Source organism: Diceros bicornis, chromosome 22, assembly GCF_020826845.1.
Source record: "Diceros bicornis minor isolate mBicDic1 chromosome 22, mDicBic1.mat.cur, whole genome shotgun sequence".
NCBI lineage: Eukaryota > Metazoa > Chordata > Mammalia > Perissodactyla > Rhinocerotidae > Diceros > Diceros bicornis.
In genome coordinates this window covers 35,895,501-35,917,633 of record NC_080761.1, presented here as the reverse complement: position 1 = coordinate 35,917,633, position 22,133 = coordinate 35,895,501, and the positions used below count along the sequence as shown (strand labels likewise).

Sequence of the window (22,133 nt, the reverse complement as noted above, 5' to 3'; positions counted from 1 at the left end):
AGCATGGCTTCATAAGTGATGGGAATGTCCGCGCCCAGGATCCGAACCTGTGAACCCTGGGCTGCCGAAGTGGAGTGAGCAAACTTGACCACTAGGCCACCAGGCCAGCCCGCCAATCAGGCATTTTTAATCACACTGTTTAGACCATAAAGCTTAGCTCAATTTGTAGCGTTGGCATGCAATGGGTGCTTATGCAATAGGAAAGAATGGGTTTAAGTGGTATGGAATGTGCTTTCCAGGGAGTGCATCGTGACTTTGTTTACTATACTTGAAAAATTTCCAAGATTACAAATGAGTATTATTTACAGTGAATAATATGACATATTATAGGAAGAGTAATGGTCACCTAGTCAAGATAACTCATCAGATCTTACAGAGCTGTAAAATAAGTAGAAAGAAGTCCTTGAATGAAAGAAAAATAAAGCAACACATTTAAAGAGAAAGTATCACAATTATATTGATAAGATAATGGGTGTAGTTTTCTCTTAGAGTTAGGATGTCTTAGAATTGATGTTTATGTTCTGGGACAGGACCTCCTCCTCTCTCCCATGAATTATTTGATATTAACTATTCTCTTAGCTTCCACTAGAACCATTCCAAATCATTCTTAATTAACATTATTTACATATATCACCACCACCATTATCTTTACAAAAAACACTTTATTTGTGACTCTCCCGTGTTCCCTCTTATCTGTGAAATGAATTCCAAATTTCTTAAGATTGTGTATAGGACACTGATTTTATTCTTAATTTATCTTTCTACTTCCCTCCATGAAAATCATGCTCTAACCACATTGACCTACTTTATATTTTTGATTGTTCCATGCTCTTTCGTACTTCTGTGACTTTGCTCATGCTGTCACTTCTGCATGGAATGCCCTTGTCTACTCTTATTTTTGGTAAATCCATTGACATTCCTTGAGGCCAAAGTCAGATGTGACCTTCTCAATTTTACATTCCTGACTTTCCTCTTCCCAAATCCACAATACCTTGAACTATGTCTGAAATCTAGTATGTGCTTAATAAATGTTTATTAAATGAGTAATTAGTAAATCTCCAAAAATACGAAGTGGGGGACTTAGTTTCATTGATGTTTATATCAAAATAAATCTTACATTATACAATAATTTATCTGAAAAGCTATGAGTATATAATATTTTAATAAATCAAAACATATTCCAAGAGAATTGAGTAATGCTCTTTGAAAGTTAAAAAAATACTATTTCTATATGCATTTTCTTTCACTAACACATTTTATCTGTTTATCTTGTGTACATAGCCTTAAGATTGCATAATGTAGGGAAACCCAGTAACCAATTGGTTGTATATAATTTTAATCTTGTTTCTGTTTATTGAGTTGGGAATATCAGACCATCCATATTCTATAGTGTATGATTGCTATTGTTATTATTTCCTTTCACCAATTAATTAAAATGTTTGTTCACTATGACTAGCCTATAGAATTTTTCACTGGGAATATTGTTTCAGTAGCACAAGATCAAAAAGAGAGAAAAATACTTTATGTTAGAAGATAGAAAGAAAAAAAAGATGACATTCTTGCAGAATTACATAGAAAAAGGTGACCAATGAAATAATATTTTAATATTTTATTTTGAAAATACATGAAAGGCTGATAAATGATAAGAGAATGGGATTCAAATTAAACACAATGAATTGAATGCTATTTGTAGAGCACTATGATGCATATTCTCCACCTTTGTGGACCTCTGAGATATTAGAAGAGGAACCGAGAGGTGAAATGTATGTATGGGTAGTTCCTTTCTCAGTGAATTGAGAGAGAGGAGAACACAATGGCAAACGTAGGCAGGATTAACTGTCTCTTTAACAAAGTGAAGCTTTTACCTCTCCAAAGTGTGACAAAGATTGTGATTTTGTTGTGGTCTTGAACCTTAGACTAAATAATGTATGCTGATGCCCAAAGGGGAAGGCCAATTTGAAGAGTTAACTGGGATCCCATTTATAACTCCACATAATATATTTTGACTAATAAATGTGGCTTCCTTTATGTCTGTTGGTCAATGTCAAGGAATGGAAATGTATTTACATTTTAACATTGTAGAAGTGCCTACTCAAGTATTTAAATCAGGGATTTACTATCAATCAGGATTTTTCTTTACACATAAACAAAGCACAGCAGATTATGTACATCGTCATACAGCTGACCTTTAAAACATGACAAAAATCTTCATGCTATCTGCTTAAACACCGTGGAGTTGGTGCAACCTACCATTTTAAATAGAGCTGAAAAATAGAACCCTTTGAAAAGATTGTAGCTCTTCTCAGTTCTGGAAAATAATATCTAAAGTTTTAATTTTAACATATGCATGCATAAGGAAGAAAGTAACAGAGTGAAAGAAAATATAGTTAGTAACTCAATCTATTATTTTTCAACCAAGTGGTTTTGTGATACTAACGCATAAGAGAATGGGTCATTTGTTCTTAGACCATAGACTGATCAGGATTCTGGAGTTTTTCATATTCTTCAGCATAGTGTTGATACTGATCAGTGAGCAGAGGCTGATTTGCTTCATCCATGTTGCTTCTGCCACGAATCAGACAAGAAGCGCCCACAAAAATGACTGCAACCAGTAATAAAGCAGAAACTACTGCTATGGTAACAATCTCAGAAATACTGAAATTCTGACCTATTAGAAAAATAAAATGAGAGCAAAAAATAAATAGTAAAATAGTTGCCACCCAAAACCAGATATCCTAAATTTAGGCACTGTTCCAGGTACTTGACAGAAATCCTCATATTTAATTTTTGTTGGCCACATTGTGTATTACAGCACCCGTCAGCATGAAGGGCACTTTCTAATTTCTCATAATGAGTGGAACCTACTGGGATAGTTATCATTATTTCCATTCTAAAGGTAAGGAAATGATGGCTCTGAGTTTGAGTCACTTGCCCAATGTCATTGGTTAGCAGGCAGTAGAGTTGGTTTTGGAGCCCAGGTCTTTTAGAATCCAAATCCTGTGCTCTTCCAATATACCCTACTGCCTTTGATGAAAAGCAGATTTAAAATTAAACAAGAAAGTTTTGAATTTCAAAATCTCAGAAAAAACAGCTCAGAGTATCTCATCCCACCTTTTTTTTTGAATAAATAAACGGAAGCAACATTGTGTAGTAGAAAAATTGGGGAACATCACACAGGCTTAATTAAGCTCAAAGCTCATTCTACCTATTTATTAGAAATGTGATCTTTTTTTGTGTGTGTGTGAGGAAGATCAACCCGGAGCTAACATCCATGCTAATCCTCCTCTTTTTGCTGGGGAAGACCCGCCCTGAGCTAACATCTATTGCCAATCTTCCTCCCTTTTTTTCCCCCCAAAGCCCCAGTAGATAGTTGTATGTCATAGCTGCACATCCTTTTAGTTGCTGTATGTGGGACGTGGCCTCAGCGTGGCCGGAGAAGCAGTGCGTCGGTGTGCGCCCAGGATCTGAACCCCGGGCACTGGTAGTGGAGCGCGCGCAGTTAACCGCTAAGCCATGGGCCTGCCCTAGAAATGTGATCTTTGATAATTACCCTCTCTAAGCCTCACCTTCCTTATTTGTAAAAATGAGGATTCTAATTCTCAACTCAGAGGATTGTAAGGATTAAATGAGATAGTGTGCTATATAGTTAGCTCAATACCAGGTCAGAGTGGGCTCTCAACAAATGTTAAATTCACTCTCTTTATCCCCAGATAAGAATCCAAATGAAAGCTTCTAAATCCAAGTGGAAAATGTAAGCCTCAGAAATACTGTGATTACTTTAAAGGTAACAAGTTTGCTTTTGGAAATTTTCACAGTAAAAATACATTTTCAATACTCACTTGGCCATTGAACTTCATAAGTATATCCCAGGTTGTCTGGAGCAGTGACAAACATTTCTATGTTGGTAATTGGAGGCCAGAATGGCACCATGTTGTATTGTCTATTATGTCCAATAGGGGCATTTTCCAGTGGAAATGTGGATATATCTAAAACATGTCAAAGACACCTTGTTAATAGACGTGATAGAGTTAGTATTACTACATTATTATATTCTGAAGGTGACCGGAAATATTCAAGGATAACATTAAAATAGTCTTTCATATTTTATATTGAATAAAGACATAGAAAAGTTTCACTACAGCAGAACAGGGAATTGCATAAAACCGAGTTCGAATGCTTTGAGCATAGCACTAACATATCATCTAATAGAAAAAGAAAACTTAAAAGCAAGGAAGTTTTAGCATTTTATCATCTATGATGATCATTAATTTTTTACTTTTAAATTACAGAAACTAATTTGAATAAAATTCATTAAACTTTTTTTAAAAGCTATAGAAAGATGAACCTGCAGTTTGCTGTAGCATCATCTATAATTTAGATTTGAGAGAAGGAGTATCTAATGGAGGTTTGTGCTTGACTATGAATATTTTTGTTTAGTATTTTTCCTGTTTACTTTTATTTTTTTTTATTTTATTTTTTGTGAGGAAGATCAGCCCTGTGTTAACATCTGCCAATCTCCCTCTTTTTTTTTTTTTTTTTTGCTGAGGAAGACTGGCCCTGAGCTAACATCCATGCCCATGTTCCTCCACTTTATATGGGATGCCGCCACAGCATGGCTTACCAAGCAGTGCGTCGGTGTGCTCCCAGGATCCGAACCGGGCAACCCTGGGCTGCCGCAGCAGACGCGTGCACTTAACCGCTTGTGCCACCGGGCTGGCCCCCCTGTTTACTTTTAGAGAAATAAATATTTATTTATTCCCCAGGTTTTACTTTGTTAGCCAAAAACACAGAATTTTGAATCAAGTTCCTAGAACCCTATTGCTTCCTGCCACCTCTCTTCTTTCTACTTAAATACAAGTCATAGGCATTTATATTAGTGAGTTTTCGTCATTAGGGCTAAAAAGAGTGATACGCTCTTTGTGGCAACAGATTGTTCTTTTTTGTTGTTATTGTTCTATATTTATGTCAGTGTCAGTAAACACCAAATGGAGCATCACAAAACCAGAGCTGGAAGTGAGGTTGGGCAGGACATTAGTGGGGATATATTTAGAAGAGTTGGAATATGTGAGAAGGCTAGCAAAGTATTATTTTTTTTGTTTGCAAGAAGTGTATTAGTTGGATAGTCACTGTGATCTTGTGAAGCACAGAAGAGTGTTGTAACACCTACTTTGATGAACAATTGATCATAGAAATGGCAGGCAGTGTTTACATTTTTGTAACTTTAAATTTAGTTACTTTAAAATATAGTGACTTTAAATTTACTATATATTAATGCTAAGTGAGTATTTATCTTTTAAAATCTGTTGAGCTCCTACTAGTGCCAGGCACTGGTCTAAGCATGGTGGTGATAGCATTGAACAAAACAGACAAAATTCCTGCTCTCAAGGAACTCACATTTTGGTGTATTATTGTTAATTATTTATTAAAATTAGATATTAAAGTTAATTACTTATTTTTTTAAACTTCCCATTTCACCTTTCTACTGAATCCTGACTTGATCAGCCTCAACCCAGCGTGAAAGAGAAAGTTATGTCTATTAAAATGAATGGAAGAATAATAGTAAAAATAACAATCACAATTGGATTGTCATGTACCCTCCCTATGTAAGACACTTCAGTAGCTCCTCCAGCTCGCTTAGAGCTAAATCCAACGTTCTTCAGGATCTGCCCCCTGTTATCTCTCTGACTTTATTATCTCCTTCTGTTCTCTCCCCACTCCCCCCAGGGGGCTCCTTTGTTCCTGTGTCTTGGGATGATCTTTCATATATTCACACAGTATTCCCTATCCCCTTTCCTGATTTTATTTGCCTACACAGACTTTCCCCCATCTAACATACTATATATTTATTTACATATGTTTATTGTCAATCCTACCAACAGGTACAAAATTTCCAGGAGGGAAAATATTGTTGTGTGTTTTGTGTGCTACTGTATTTCTGATAGCTAGAATACTGCCTAGGAAGTAGTAGATGCCTAAATAATATTTTTTCTAGCTTTATTGAGGCATAATTGGCAAATAAAAATTCTATATATTTAAAATGTACAACATGATAATTTACAAATGGCTAACAGGTATAGGAAAAGGTACTCAACATCACTAATCATTAGAAAATGCAGATCAAAACCACAATGAGATATCACCTCACACCTGTTAGGATGGCTATTATCAAAAAGACAAGAGATAACAAGTGTTGGTGAGGGTATGGAGAAAAGGAAACCCTTGTGCACTGCTGGTGAGAATTGCTACAGCCATTATGGAAAGCTGTATGGAGGATTACAAAGAACTACCATATGATCCAGCAATCCCTATGGATATACATCCAAAGGAAATAAAATCAGTATCTCAAAGAGATATCGGTACTCCCATTTTCACTGAAGCATTATTCACAATAGCCAAGATAAGGAATCAAATAATATTTGTGAAAGGATTTAAGTGTGTATGTGATCACTTCGTTTCTCTCAGGGCATAATACGTAAAGTCGTGATTGGTCTGAGAAATGTATAAACTGCTTCTTCTGAAAAAATGCACTGAACTTCCAGGCTACTATATTTAAAACTTAATTCACATGATTTTCAGTTGGAAAAAAAAGGGAATTGAATTAAATATGTACATAATACAAAATGTTAGTGATAGAAATTAACATTATATTAGAGTTTGGATTTCTACCTTGTACTATCTCTTATGTCTAATTAGAGGATTGTGTAATGGACATTGCACTGTGAATGACTGTAATTTCCTTCAGCTGTAAAATGTAATTCTTGTTCCATGCTGATCCTAATAATTCTATAATTCTATGATTTTTGAAGAGTCTCCTATTTCTATAAAAACCTTTTGATACATTTTGAAAAATAATTCCATCCTCCACTCCTAGACTTATTTTCAACAGACTTCTCCTACATGGATAATTTTAGAAATTCTTCCATTTTTTTTCCTTCCTAACATAGTTGTTCTATGACATTGTTTTCCAAGGAAGATTTGCAGGTACATAGAATATTTAAGAAAGTAGCTAATTGTTTGAGTTTAGCTTTCATGCCATTTATAGGTGTTTACATTGGCTTGTCCTATAAATTATGGCCAAGTTTTATCAGAAATATGCTGCAGGTTAGTTCTCCATTTGTCATTTATGGTATTTCTCCCTCCACTACTATCCAGGTAACTGAGAGGCCTTATGCCATATGTAGTACAAACCAAGCGAACAGAAGCAAAATAACTACGAAACAGGTGTTTTTCTGGTTCATCAATGGTCTTTAGATTAAGATCTGGAGAACTTTTAACAAATTATTATGAATGTGAAAAAATTATATTTTCAGTCAAGATATGTAAGGCAAAGGAATACATGTTTTCATAGTTGAAAGAAATCTGCAATTAAGAGACTTGCCAGATTATCCAAGATTCTCCATTTCCTTTGAAAAATGAATTCCATGGCATTGTGATGGCTGAATAACTACAGCTTGTACGTTGCTGTCTAGTTCCCAGAAGTGTATGTTTAACAAAAGTTTATTGTGTTCATTCCTAAACCTACTAATTCCAGTTTACTTGTTATTGTAATAAAAGTAATCTAGCTAAACATACATAAAGTGATAATTATGATTGTAAAAAGAAAGGGATGTCATTTTTATAATAAATAAATTGAATGCTTTGGAAAGATTTGTTAAAGATGAATGGCTGAAATATTGCTCTAGAATTAGGAGGGGACAATATGATTGTAAAGGGCTAGGGAAGCATTATGAAAATCTAGAATAATACTGAACTCAGATTGCATCTCAAGGGCTGTTAATTTCTTGTTTTGCTTTGAAGGAATGGACACTGTAAATTGCAGGTAATTCATTGTGGTTGTTTGTATGTATGTAAGTACACATGAAAAATGATGTCGAATTCTGATAAGTGAATTCACAGCAGATTGACAAGTGAATATTTATATGGAAGTTATTTGTTTCTTAAATGGTTTTCTGATAGAACAAACTATTTTGACCAACTCATCAATTAATGGCCCTAATCAGGTTGGATTAGAGGCTTCTACCATACATACACACACACAACACACACACACATACACATACACACAGGGGAATAAGAGACTGGCCGAATTGGATAGATAAATCAATAGATAGTCAATCTCCAATATTATGTTTATGTGCATGATGAAGTAAAGGCACAGAAGCCAAAATTTAGAACACTTTTAAAATATGAAAATTTATGATGTTTTAATCAGTAGAAGAACATTCATTAAAAAGTAAAGTGAGCCTCTCAGCTGAATAGAAGTGAAGAAAAAGTAGCCTTTTAAATAATATTTTAAAGAATGCTTTAAAATGAACTTAAAAGAGATTTTATACGGTGTGATATAAAAACCAACATTAACTTTTCAAGTTGAACAAAATTTCCATTTGTGAGAGGCCATAAAGTCATAAAAATCAAAACTGGATTATGAGTATAATTTTTTCCTTCTTTCTGGATATCAAAGAGGAGCTCTGTAAGGTTTTCCCATTCATACTAAAAAGCAGTGAGAATGTTCGTTGGAAGATACAAGGAAGAAAAATTTGGGAAACGTGGTGGTTATCTTTACATAGTAAAAACGAGAAGGGATCACCTGCTTAGTCCTAGCGAATGCTAGTAAATATCGTCTTATACTAACTCTTCTGAGAGACTTCTTGTCTGCATTTTCAAAGTGGTTTGGAATATTTGGAAATGGCTAGGCATTAGAGCTATTTTATCCTTATTTTGAAGTGTAGTTTGTGTGTGTCAAGTGCTTAGTCTACAGTGATAGCTCTGCCATCTGAACAGTCTCCTTTGCTGAGCCTGCAAAAAGCATATGAAAGTGTCTCACCAGCATGATATCTCCTCAGCCATTCATCAAAGACAGCATCAGTGAAAGTATGCAGGAGGACAAAAATAGGATCATTTGGAGATAAATGGGTTTGTCCCCCTGTTCCGTTCAAGAATAGATGAGCCAAATTGTGAAGGCTTCGAACAGCAGGGTCATACCTTCCTGTGGGATCACTGTAACCTAGATATAAAAATAAGGATGAGAATAGTAAAAACCCTCACAAATATCTTACTTTTCAAGTCAACAGCAGTGATTATTTTGGGAAACAATTTTTCCTAAGCTTGTCAGTCAATTTTCACCTTAATATAATAGCATTGCCCCTCTGCTCAGAGCTAGGTCAGCTTTAAGCTAGTGGCACGACATTCTAAATGTAGCTTTCAAGTTAAAAATAATGACCTGCAAAGGATATCAGTCAAAATATATAGAACACTCTCTTTCGACAAGGCGAACATTGGTCTACACGGAAATAAAGACAATGGAAATCTCCATCTTCTGCTAGAAACTGCTGACACAATTGGGAGAGCAACGCTCTGATTGTCCTGAACTTAAATTGCCAGATGTTACTTTAGTTTCCTACCTTATTCCTTTTGAATGACTGTCAGCATGTATATTTTTGGAAAGTTATTTTTGTGGAGAAGTTATAATTTATCAGAGCTTTCTTACTATCTCTGTACTGATTTTAAATATCTGGAAAGCCTGCTGTCAGAACATTTATAGAACTTTTGATAATGATCTCTCTTCCATACGTATTTCTAAATATATATTCTCCATATTATATATATTTCACATATGTATTCTCATATTACATATGATGTACATATTATATATATCTCATATATATTATATATAACATATTTCCCATATACATCCCCATATTATATACATCATGCATATATATTAGGGAGAAGATGAAGATAGATCACAAACAAAAATAGAGGGTCTATGACTCAGATGGAATTATAAGTGTGTCTGGTTGGCTTGAAGGACCAGAAGTGGGAGAGCAGGGAAAGGTTGTATATTACAAAATGAGATTAGAATTTAAAATACATTAACTCACTTGTATAATTACAGTCACTCATTTATATATTCATTTTTCATACATTTATTCCATTATTTTTTGATTAAAAAAATGTTTAAGGATTGCCTATAATGTACACGGCATGTGGCTGAGCATTAGTCTTTTCATACATTCTGTCAAGAAATCAGTATAATTCGTCTTTTGATTGGGCATCAATAAGACACATTCTGCACATTCTTATAGAAATCAGTACTTATAGCCTTAGTTTATGTATACCAGTTTAGTCAAAATATAGTGATTATTTGTTGAATCATCTCCACATCAATGATTCATATATAGTTATTAAAATTAACATAAAGATAGAACAGAATGGCGTATAATTTTGATGATGAAAGGGGAGAGAATTGAAAATAATGATCAGATTATTCACCAAGTATCTCAGATCATGGGGACAGAGATATGTCCTCCCATTTTTTTTTTCCAGAGAGGGGTCTAACATGTACAATGCTATATTTAAGATAAGTTTTGACAATACCAAGTTTATAATAAAGTTAAATGTGATTCTAGTCTTTTAAAACTTTAAAATATGTATCAAGTATGATTTAGAGGTACCAAAATTTATTGTATAAAGACACTGGACTTAGAAAACTTGGATTTGAATCTGTGCTCTGTTACTAACCAGCTGAATATCTTGGAAAATTCATTTCACTCACTTCTTTGGACCGCAGTTTCATCAGCTTTAAAATACTTTGAATTAAATAAGGAAGACCAAATTAAATATCACTAGATGCTAGCTTGAATTTTTATAGACCTTAAAAAAAGTTACAGGACAGTACAGACCTAAATAAAACATTTGCCCAAACCAGGCTTTATTGGTTGTCAATTAATTATTCAGAATTTTTTATTGTTATTCTTTTTTCTTAAGAAAACATTTTAATAAGCTCTCAAAGTCTTGAGCATTATTTGCCTGTACTAGAATTTGATATAGTTAAACACACAGCAGCCAACCACCTACCAGAAATTTGAATTTAAATACCTTTTAGGTATTTAAAAGATGGGGGAATAATTTCCCAGGGCTTCTCCTCTGATAATTAGAAAGAGTTTCATTCTGACACGTTTCTTTAAGAAAGCTTTTCTTGAGCACAGAATTGTGACTACATCATAAGAGGCAGCGCCATCCACATAAACTCATAGCATCAATATGGCATTTAAAGATTTTTCAAAGAGATCTGAATTTGAATACTACTTCAGTTTACTGTGATAACTAGGTCAATTCAAAGCATGGATTTTGTTGACTTGCCTTCCACTGTGTTTCGGAAACTGTTTGTAGAATTGGAATAAAAAGGAGGTGTGTCAAATAACGCAACTTCCAAGCACTGAGCGACATCCTGTGGTTCAGGAAGACGTTGCACCATTGGTCTAGCCACATTTCCAGCTGGGTTTCTCCTAATTGGCCCACCTTCAGTGCCTGGGAAAAAGATGGGGTGTGCAAACATTTACAGAATGTTTAGAGATCTTATCATTGCTCTTTAAAATTTTATACAGAGCATGAACACTGAAAGATATGTTCTTCTTGGTAGAAGAGAAAATTTAAAAATGCTTATTTAGTGGCATTAAAGTGAGAAAATCTAAGTTATCGTGTCCAACTTCTGTGAGTAGAGCAGATATGTGATACATAAAATCATCTGAAGAAAAAGGTGATCACAATAACAGACAGAGGCCCTGGTATTGCTAAATCAACATATGCTTCTTTCACAAGAATGTATTAAAATGAAAATTCCGTGGAAAATTGAATTTTGGCAAAATAATCTCCTTAACCTAAATTCCACACTGAAATCTGTATTTCACATATATATGGAATTTTGTACTTAAATGCTATCTGTTTCAAGCCTTCAGAGAAATAAAGAAAACCTCAAATCTCTTTGGGAAGTGGTCTATATTTCAATCAACACAGATTTTTCAGCCACTGATGTCAGAAATAATTAAAAATTTTTAAGGGCAGTAAGACAAACAGGTAAACAAACAGCTTTGATACTAGGGACAATAGGATAGATGCCTTAAGGGAGGAAGGGAGAGAGAGAGAGAAGGATATCAATCCTTCCTGGTTGAGTTGCTCCAGAAAGAGCCCTGAAGGACTGAGGAGAATTTCCATAGATGAAATAGGAGAAATTTTACAAGTCAAACATTTTAGGCAGAGAGGTAATAACCAGAAATGATAAGCTTTCTTCTACTTATAATGTAAGCCCCATCAGAGCAAGAACTCTATCTGTTCTTGCTCACCAGTACATCCCCCAGTCTTGGTACAGTACCTGGCATATAATAGATGCTACATAGTTGTTTGGTGTATGTTGTTATATGGGATAGATGGCGTTGGCTGTAAAAGAGGGCCTATTTGGGGAATTGCTTGCCTGGGGTATGTGGCCGTGTAAAGAGATTAGTGGACAGTGTGAAAGATGGGAAGCTAAACCAGAACTGTATTGTGAAGAAATTGAAAAGCAATATGAGAAGATTGCATTTAATTCATTAGAAAGTGGGGAGAAGCCTTAGGTAGGTGGGAGGAGAGGAGATTGGTTAGAAGCATTTTGCTTTAGCGTCTCTCAGTGGTGTCCAGAGAGGAATGTTTGTGAGTGTTTGCATCCTAGATGGGACATACAGAGTAATCCACTGGGATGGGAGAGATAATATTATATTATCTACTCATATTCACTTTACCTCATTCATCAAAATTCCTATGTTGTATGCTTTATAATTAACATAATGATTGGTACCCGATGGATTAGCATAGCTAACTTTATTTTTTATTTATTTATTTTTTTGGGGAGGAAGATTTGCCCTGAGCTAACATCTGTGCCAATTTTCCTCTATTTTGTATGTGGGTCACCACCACAGAATGGCTGACGAGTGGTGTAGGTCCACGCCCGGGATCCAAACCTCCGAACACCCGGCCACCGAAGCAGAGTGTGCGAACTTAACCACTACGCCATGGGGCCAACCCCTGCTAACTTTATTTTTATAATATAAAAATATTTTTATAATATAAAAATAAAGCATATTCCTATATTGAGACTGAAAAGTGCATGTGCATTTTTTAGGTGTACATTATCATCAAAACTTTCAGACAGTATGGGCTAAACTACCAATTCAAGCTGATGTTTTGGGGATTTCTGTCCAGGGAGCTTCAGTAAATCCCAAGAAAAAGTATTGATTATATGGGTTTCAAAAACACTACATCCTAATTTGCCCTCAGGAAGTTTCACAGCAGAGAATTTTGATAGTAAAGAAACTAGTTCAACTAGTTTCATTTTAACCTAGTGATTTTTAAATTTGTTTACACATGGACAACTTCTGTCATTGCACCTATAACATCCTGTGGCTTGGAACTCTGTAGAATTTCCATGCACGAATGAATGAAAAATCATATTAAAGTATTTGGCACCATATCAGACACATAATATGTGTTCAATAAAATGTTAGTTTCCTTTTTTCTTTCATTGGCCTAATAAATAAAATGCTTGATATTTATATCTCGAACTAAGGCAAGGGGTAATCTTGAAATCTGTTTCACCTAAAATATACATAACTTCAAATTTTCATGAAACTGTGTGTCTGAGTTATGAGTTGTGTTATATTAATTGACAGGAAAAAGTGTGATGAAAACAAAATCTCCTCTCTTTTCTTCTTCTGTCCTATGCTATAATTTAATTTACCCATTTCAATTGTGCTGTATTTTGGTATCCAATCATCAGGGTGATCCGAAATGTCTGGAAAACTCCCAGGCCAAAATGTAATAGCCTTGTCAGAAAGAGATAAACGTTTTGGTGTCTAAAGATATCTTGATCCTCAATTTCATTTCCCTGCCACAATGTGGGACCACTCATTCAGCATGCCAAACAAATAAACATTTATTCTAATTTTTAAACTTCTGTGGAAGAAAATTTCACACACTATCACCTCTCTTATTCCTATGCACAGCTAAGTAATCTTCTCATGGTTAAAAAATCTACCTAATTCCTTTGTTCCATTTAGAATATTCTCTTTTTGAGTTTACAAAATAATTTAATATTTGATGCTTAAAAAAGTATATGCAGAATAAATATATTATGAATAAAATAATAGACTAAATCCACCATAATTCTAGTTTTTATATGGAAGAACAAAAGTTCAAAATAGCCAGACATGCCTGAAGAAGAAAAATAAGATGGGATAGGGAAACTCTAATAATTAAGACCTTGTGTTAGTAGCACAGGGACAGATAATAATATGATCCAAGGAAGAGAATAGAAATCTCAGGAACAGAGACACATAAACCAGAAACTTGACCTATGGTAAGGATGGTGTTTAGATCACAGGAGAAAGGATGCTAGGACAACTGGTTAAGCATTCTCTTTTTGTGTTTACTCTGAGACAGCTGAAAAGCAGCCAGCTGCAGACATCTTCTGTGCAGTATCTTCCTTTTCTTAAACTCTCTGACTAGATCAACATAATAATAATATATTACAGTAATATAATAATAATTATATTAATAATTATTACTATTATAACAATCTTTTACTCCCAGGGCACTTTCACCTCTTTCTGCATATTTCAAATTTCCTAGGGAAACATTTTCTGTGAAATTCCAACACAAGGCACATGACTACTAGGCAGTGCTAAGTGTACTAAGAGGATTAATTTATACAACTAGACATTTCCAAAATAAGAAAGTGAGCAATGCAGTGACCAAATTGCTTGAGAGTAGCAATGAAAAATGTACAGGCACTTTCTTTTCCCCCGCAGCACCTTAGAGAATGCCTCGAAGATCCTAGTTGTTCAGTGACTATCTGCACATTGATTCTCTATAATAAAAGTTGATTTTAGTTTGCAGTTAGTAGAATGAAGGGCCTTTAGGCAGCACATTTAATCTCTTTATCTAATAGGGAACTCTGAATCCTAGGTGTCATTTGGAACTTACTGTTACAAAGAGTTCCTAGGGTATCATAATCTTCCAAAGATTCGCAGACCACTCGCCATTGAGAAAACACAGAGTTTGGGCTTATAAGACTGGAATCAAAGTTGCTTCTCGATCCCATCAAGTCGTCAGTGCAAATGTCACAGATGTTCTTCCCGGTCGCAAAATTCCAGTAAGGAAGGGAGAAAGAAGGATCCTGCAACATTTCCTAGATCACAGAAACTCTGTTAGCATTCTCTGCTTTTGGTTAAAATTCTCCTCCTTTGCTCGGTTTACTCCCTGGTAGTCTATTTCTATTAGTTCTCTTCAGCCACCTTGGAACCAGTTAGTGTATCAGTGGTGTCTGAGAGGCTGGGGGACTTAAATACCTGATTTAACAAAGCTTCTAATTTACTACAAGGAGTTACTTAGGCACTAGAGGGAATGAAATTCAACTCATTATATGGAAGTTTCTGCAAATGATTTTGGGGGAGGCGAAAGGTCTTCCTTTTCTTTTTTAGGCAGATAATTACATTTCTATTGATTATACCAAAAATTATCAATAATAACCTCTGCTCGTTGACAATTCCACCTCGTTTCATTTTCCTATCTCTAATCCAGGCAGCACTAACTCTTGGTCTGGAACAAGATCCAGCCTTGAAATTTGTCATGTAGAGCAGAGCTTTTTGTTTTTTAATTTAACTTGAAAGACTCTAGGCATTTAGATTCTGATTTGGCCACAGCCTACACCGGCTCTCTCACACTGATCTTTATCTGCCTGGTCACTAAAGGTGCTTTACTTAGAGACCTCTGCTTCAAAATCTAAACTATTAAGACTCAAGCTTCTGCCTGAAACTCACACAGACAGGGAATGCTAAAGGGAAGCAGAATATTTCTTTATTTCTAGTTTCCATCTAGAGCTGATCTCAACACTTTAAAAAATGCTGGACTCAAGATCACGTGCTTATTTTATTGGGTTCCTTAAAACATATATTTGTACTTGCTATTTCTCATTCCTTTTGGTCTTTTGGGAGTTATATTTAGAGTGTGGGATTTAAATGCAGGGGTCACCATTGTTTTATCTCACCTTGCAAGCAGTTAGTACATTTCTGCTTTTTTACTTTAAACCCTTTCTAGGAAGCATTTCCTGGTCCTCGGGGTGTTTTAGAGGGCCAAAACCTTTCCAAGGCATCTCCAGTTATTGATCTCCAGGGAGTTAGAGTCCTCGTTTAGAAGCTATTGTTCTGGTTCACAAAAATTAGTGACAGCTTCCAAGGGATCATTAAGAGTCAGTTTGTGGTTCAGTAACTGACATTTGAGAGCTGGAGCATATTCATGTGGCATTTCAATGATGCGTTACATTTAGATTGTAATTTGTTGGATCCCTTGTGCTGTTGGGTTTTTAAAATGTAAGTCATAGAGGCTGAAGTTTACACAGGCAAAATTGAAGCTTTTAGATACTTTCCAACTGCCCTTTCATTTTGGTGTGCCCGTGGGAAAATGACTTGAAGGCATGAAGATCTGGAGTGGATTACAAATGACAGATTTATGTACTCATAATCTACTAAATGTCTTACTTGTAATCAGAGCTATAAAATACAAAGTTCAGAGGATCAGATGAATTCACTTAATCACTTTCAAACTGCATATGGATAGACTACTTTCATACAAATATTTTATTCTGTATTTTAGTGTATTAATTCTCTCTCTTCTAACCATTTATTTTCTTGCAATAATGCTGGGCACAAGCATACTGCAAAGCAATAAATGAATCTAAACATCTCTTCTGCCTTCAGATATTTTTAGGTTAATTTTTAGATTTTAACTTAGGGAGAGGGATTCATTGCTGTTATTTCACATAGAAAACAGGTTTAATTTGTGGATTTCCTAGTTGAAATCTAATAGTTTAAAATTACAATACTTTTCTTAAGAAACAGCAATTGGTAAAAGGAACAATAATAAAGTATGTCAATGGATACTTTAACGTGCTTTGAGCTTATCTGATTAGACATAAGCAGGAAATAACTGTGTTTGGGTTGAGGTTCCCTTTACGCCAAAAAAGCCAATGCTTCTTAAATAAAAATGATGTCTGACTGATGTGATGTTTTTAATAAGTTCTTCTGAAAGCCTCAAATTGGTAGGGTGTATGGAAAAAAATAGTGTTCAGTGAAAAATATGACAATATAAATGGAGGGGAGCTTTTTTCATCATTTAAACCCTCTACCATATTAGAAAGAATCATCAACGGGAAGGATGAGGTATATATTTGGGACTTGGAAGACCGAGAAGTATATACACCTTGCTTCATCCAAACCAGGAGAAGGTTTTGGTTTACATTTGAGAAGGAAGACATAACAAATAAAATTCTTTTGTTGCGGACTATATGAGAGTCCTTTTTTCAATTACAGAGCTGTAGAATACGTCCAACACTTTAATTTACACCTAAGAATGTCTCATTTGGCTTCCTCATCATTGATCTTACTTTCTTTTCACGTCATAAAAGATGAAGATTAATTAATAAGTAAATAATTAGTACAGGGAGAAACTTAGAATGTTAAAGGCAGATTAATAACATGAAATTGCTTTGTCAGCACATGTTTTGATTGTTCGGAACACAGTGAATCAACATGACTTGCAGACAAGGTCCCCTGTCTGTGAAGGGTCTGAAAATGACAACGTTTCGTGCATACCTGCATGTCTCTCTCCAGCTGCAGTAGGTGGTACCTGTGCCACGTGAGAAAAGCTGGTCCTTCGTGAGAGAAATCCACTTCACCAAAGCTTTCCTGTCCCGCCCCAAGGAAAGTCTTTTTGACTGAGTAATAGTGTGTCCAAACAAAGTAATTATAGATGGAAATGTTCTCAAATTGTGGCGTGTTGCCATCTGGCCCCAATATTTCTTCTGATCTCCTGGTGGCAATGACAAACTGAGGGTGAGTTGTGTGCTTTGCCGTATCCAGGGCCCGGACAAAGTGGTTCTTTTCGTCTGTACTTAAGTCCAGAAGATTTCTCCTAACTTTGGGATACAAAATTCAAACAAGAAAACATCTGCCTTGTGGGGGTGGGTAGAGAATGAGCATAATCATCTTGTAACACCATGCCCCATTTACCCATTAAGGATACTTTGCATATATGCTCAAATCTTTCTATACTTAAAAAAAATACCCCTTACTAAAATCCCTTCTTCAGGCCTGCTTTCTCCCTCTTTTCCCCTCCCTTACTCTTTTTCTCTCTCCAACTTACTTTAGACTTCATATTAGCTTTCTTTAATCTTATTGTGGACTTTACGATCCTGTGATCCTGTTGGATTTACTTTTGCTAATTACTGGCATATGTCTTGGAATTTTCTACCTTTTTAATATCATAAATCTTTCGAAAACATGGTATGTGGTATATAACATAGTGGTTAAGACCAGAGACCTATTCTATGACTCTGTACACATTTCTCTGTCTCAGTTTTTCATCTGTGAAGTGTGTGTAAAAATAATATCAGCTTTGTAGAGTTGTAAAGATTAAAGAGTACACACATAAAAAGAAATTAGACCAGAGCCTGGCTCATAATAAAGACTCAATGAACGTTCTCTTCAACCCTTGGTCTCACGTTTGGCACATAGAAAACAATCAAGTATTGCTAGCTGTTGCTTTGTAAAGCTTTGTTATTTATTGCTATTTAGGCTGCAGGCCAGGCTCATCATCTAAAATGGCTGAACTTGATCATCACCCTGGGAAATGTCTTTATGAGTCAGCAAGGGTAGTGGAAGAAGCGCATGGATTAGAGCTAGACAGATCTCGGTGTGAATTCCAGGTTCTCCTGGTACCAGCAATGTGGATTTAACCTTTCTGAACCTCACTTATGATGATGAGCATAACTACCTTGAGAAGTTACTGAAAGGTCTAGTCATAAACACCTAGCACAGTTCCTAGCATATGGTGGTTGCTCAACAGATGTTTTGGAAGGAAATATTACTAGTCAGAAGACTTGAGCTGCAACCTCAACTCATTAAATTGAATACATTTCTTAGCCTCTCTAAGCCTCAGTTATCTCAACAGTGAAAAGTGAGAATAGAAATATATGATTTCCAGGTGCTCGTCCAGCTCACATGATGTAGGATTCTATTAAGCGCTTTGAGTCTCATGCATGACTGTGTGTCCATTCCTATCCTCACTTACCTGTAAAGACTCTCTGGTCACAGGCAGCTCCTCTCCATCCAGGACGGCAAGTCCCACAGTTGTGTCCTGAGAAATTGCCATTGCAGTGGCATGTCCTATTGAAGAACCGAGTGGGCCAGCCCTCCCGATCATCTCTGCCATCATGGGGGTAATGGTGGCTGTGGGGTCGGGAGTCTGCAGTCACTGCCTCACACCTGCCTCTGCCTGATGAGGAGCCACAGCGGTCAGTCCCAGGGCCAAACAGGGGGGCCAGATCTGGGCAACACACACCATTTTTCAAAGCCTCAACAGTGGCACACTCTCTTGGGAATTGACCCCAGGCCTGTTGACAAAAAAGCAAGGGCAAGAAGATGTATCCCAGGGAGAAGAGTTTATGAGCTTTCATTCTACTTGAAGTAAGAGTGCAGGACGAGGCTCTGGTTCACAGCCGTTTGTGTAGAGACGGGCACACAGATAAAAATCAACCTGAAAAGGAGAAAGCAAAACGGAATTATGCAAGTTTTTTTGTACTGTTATAAATGGCATAAGCTCTTTCCAACCCACCTTCAAAATGCTTTTCATATCTGTAACATGACATTTCCAGCAAATGATAGAAATAGTAATTTACCTTTAAAAATTTGACATGTATAATACCTACAAAATTAAATCCCCTGTCCTAGTCATTTCGTTTTCTTCATTTTTAATTTCTGTGTATAAAAAAAAATACTTATCCTGGATGTCATTTATCAAAAGCATTCATCAGCAGGTCACCACCATTAATTACACTTAACCATGGAGCTGAAGGAACTGGGAGCAGATTTTCAGGTGATTTGAAGTCCCCCATCCTAACGGAGTTTGGGCGGGAGTCCACCCACTCCCCATCGAGCTCCTCTCCAGTACCTTCAACTCCTGGGGGGATTCCCTGCTGAACCTCGCTCAGAGCTGAGTGTTTTATATGTGCTTCTCCCCTGATGTCAGAGCTGTTAATTGCATGTGGATTTCTGCCTGATAACTAATCCTAAATCTGCTCACCCAAACTGGGAGGGGCTGGTCCTCTTCTCCACCCTTTCCTAATCCCCTTTCACTTCAGTGCGTTTTTCTGCCTTGTAAGTATGTGCTTGTCTAGCACATGATTCCCTTCCCACTGATTGCCCTGTGATGTTTAAAATTTTAAGAAAAGGTCAGAGGCACTAATTTGGAATACAACATGTCAGAGAAACAAGTGAACTTTTGTTTTCATTGTCTAGATTTTATTTTTTCCCTTGGCAATATGTCTTTAGAGGATGAAATGACATTACTTATTTTTTCTGAGTGATATAGGCTAGTGCTTATACCTGATGGTAGTGTTTGATTGTGTTTGGTCTTGAAAACAGATGCTGCTATTCTTACAATTTCCAGAGAGAAAAATTGAGGTAGAAAAACATCAGGTACAACTATACCAAGTCACATGACATTGGCTACCATGGTGCCTGCTGGTGTTGACAGCAGGGTACTCCAGCTCCCTTACCTCTGTTGGGGTGGTGTCCATCTCTGTGGCAAAGCATCAGGTGGTCACTGCTACTTCTGTTGTTTAGAAGATGACCACTAAATGGCTTCTGCTTTCCTACTTTCCCTGCAAGCAGTCTTAAGCCAATGGCATTAATTTTAAATTTTTAAAAAGTCTTTCTAATTTCAATGGCTTCATATAGTCATTAACCAATATTTAAAGGCTTCATAGCCACTCAGGTCAAAGTTAATTGTGAAAAATAATGTATATAAGATGCTATTTAGCTAGTCTTTTTGGTTGTTTTGATTCTTTAGTCTGACATCTTGCTGGCTCAAAGTAGCATTTTTTTTGACAAGCACATTTTTCTCTCTTGAATAAAATTAGTAGCAATGTACCAGTGTTGGTTTCTTAGTTTTGACAAAGGTACTAAAATCACTCATGGTAACATTAAGGGAACTGTGGGAAGGGTATATGGAATTTCTGTGTTGTCTGTGTAACTTTTCTGTATATCCAAGATTATTCCAAAATAAAATGTTTGTTTTTAAAAAACTACTTTAAAAACTAGGTAATCTACTCATATATAGTCATGTGTGCAGATGTAAGTAAACTACAGTCTGTCACATATGTTGAAAGCAAAACAAAACAAAACAAAAATGAGGCTTTGCCCGTTACACCTCTTGTGTACAATCCCCACAGTCACCTCAGGACACCCTGAGTGCAGTGTGGTGCATAAATGGGTCATATGGACCATGTGAGGGCATCAGTGTCAAATCACATAACATTAATTAAATATAGAATAAATATAAAATGATGTGATATTTTCTTTCTGGACCCTAATGGATTTGTGCGCCCTCTAGCAGATTGCGGGAATCCCATCTTGAAGATCACTACTAAGGGTGATCTTATGCAGTCACATGGAATTCATCTGTGAGCTGGTGAATCCTGATGAATTCCAAGTTAATAACTCTAATAACAGTCTCTCTCCAGAGGGTCTGATTTACGTGTCTAACTGCCTACTCGCTAAGTCCACTGAGATGTCTAAGAGGTTCAGGAGACATTTATAAAACGTGTTCCTCAGTCTTTAGCGTCTCAGTAGATGGAATCACTCTTCATCTCATTGCTTAGGAAAAAAACCAACACACAGAAGTCATTGTCTCTTCCTCTTTGTTTCATGCAAATTGCATTCATCAGCTGGTCTAAGAGAGTCTAACTTGGAGCAATCATTATCTCTCACCTGGCCTGGGGCAATAACCTAATTTATCCCCTCACCTTCCATGCTTAACCACACAGGAGTTTGTTCTCCACACAAGATTTTATTCTCCATTCAGCAGCCTGAGAGCCTTTTAAAGCTGATGTGATTACCACTGCTGTCAACAAAACCCTTTAATGGTTTCTGAACACACCTAAATAAAGTTCATCTGCTTACAGAAGCCTAGTGGTCTGGCCCCTCCTGTCTCTGACAACCTCCTACCACCCTCCCGCTGTGCCCTGTTACTCCTCTCTTCAGTGGCAAGCTTATTCCTGCCTCCATGCCTCACACTTACTATTCCCTCTGCCATTTCCCCAGGTCTTTGTATGACTTGCTCTGTCACTTCATTCAAGTCTCTGTTCCAATGTTACCTCTTCAGAGAGGCCTTGCCTGACAACCCCACCTAAAATAGACCTCTCAATCCTGAACCCCATCATTCATTACTCCCTTTTTAAGATTTAGTCTTGGTAGTACTGAACAGTA

At 36.3% G+C, this 22,133-nt stretch overlaps 1 protein-coding gene across 1 annotated transcript; it reads right to left on the bottom strand.

Moving 5' to 3' along the window:
* Nucleotides 1-1,636: 1,636 nt before the first annotated feature.
* On the bottom strand, nt 1,637-19,353 carry TYRP1 (tyrosinase related protein 1). The gene is made up of 7 exons (XM_058565795.1): nt 18,937-19,353; nt 17,460-17,782; nt 14,794-14,998; nt 11,143-11,310; nt 8,825-9,004; nt 3,840-3,986; nt 1,637-2,668 (listed from the first exon to the last, which is right to left on the bottom strand). The coding sequence occupies exons 1-7, from the start codon at nt 19,319-19,321 to the stop codon at nt 2,463-2,465; spliced, it is 1,614 nt and encodes a 537-aa protein (XP_058421778.1). The 5' UTR covers nt 19,322-19,353; the 3' UTR covers nt 1,637-2,462.
* Between the last annotated feature and the right edge of the window lie 2,780 nt (nt 19,354-22,133).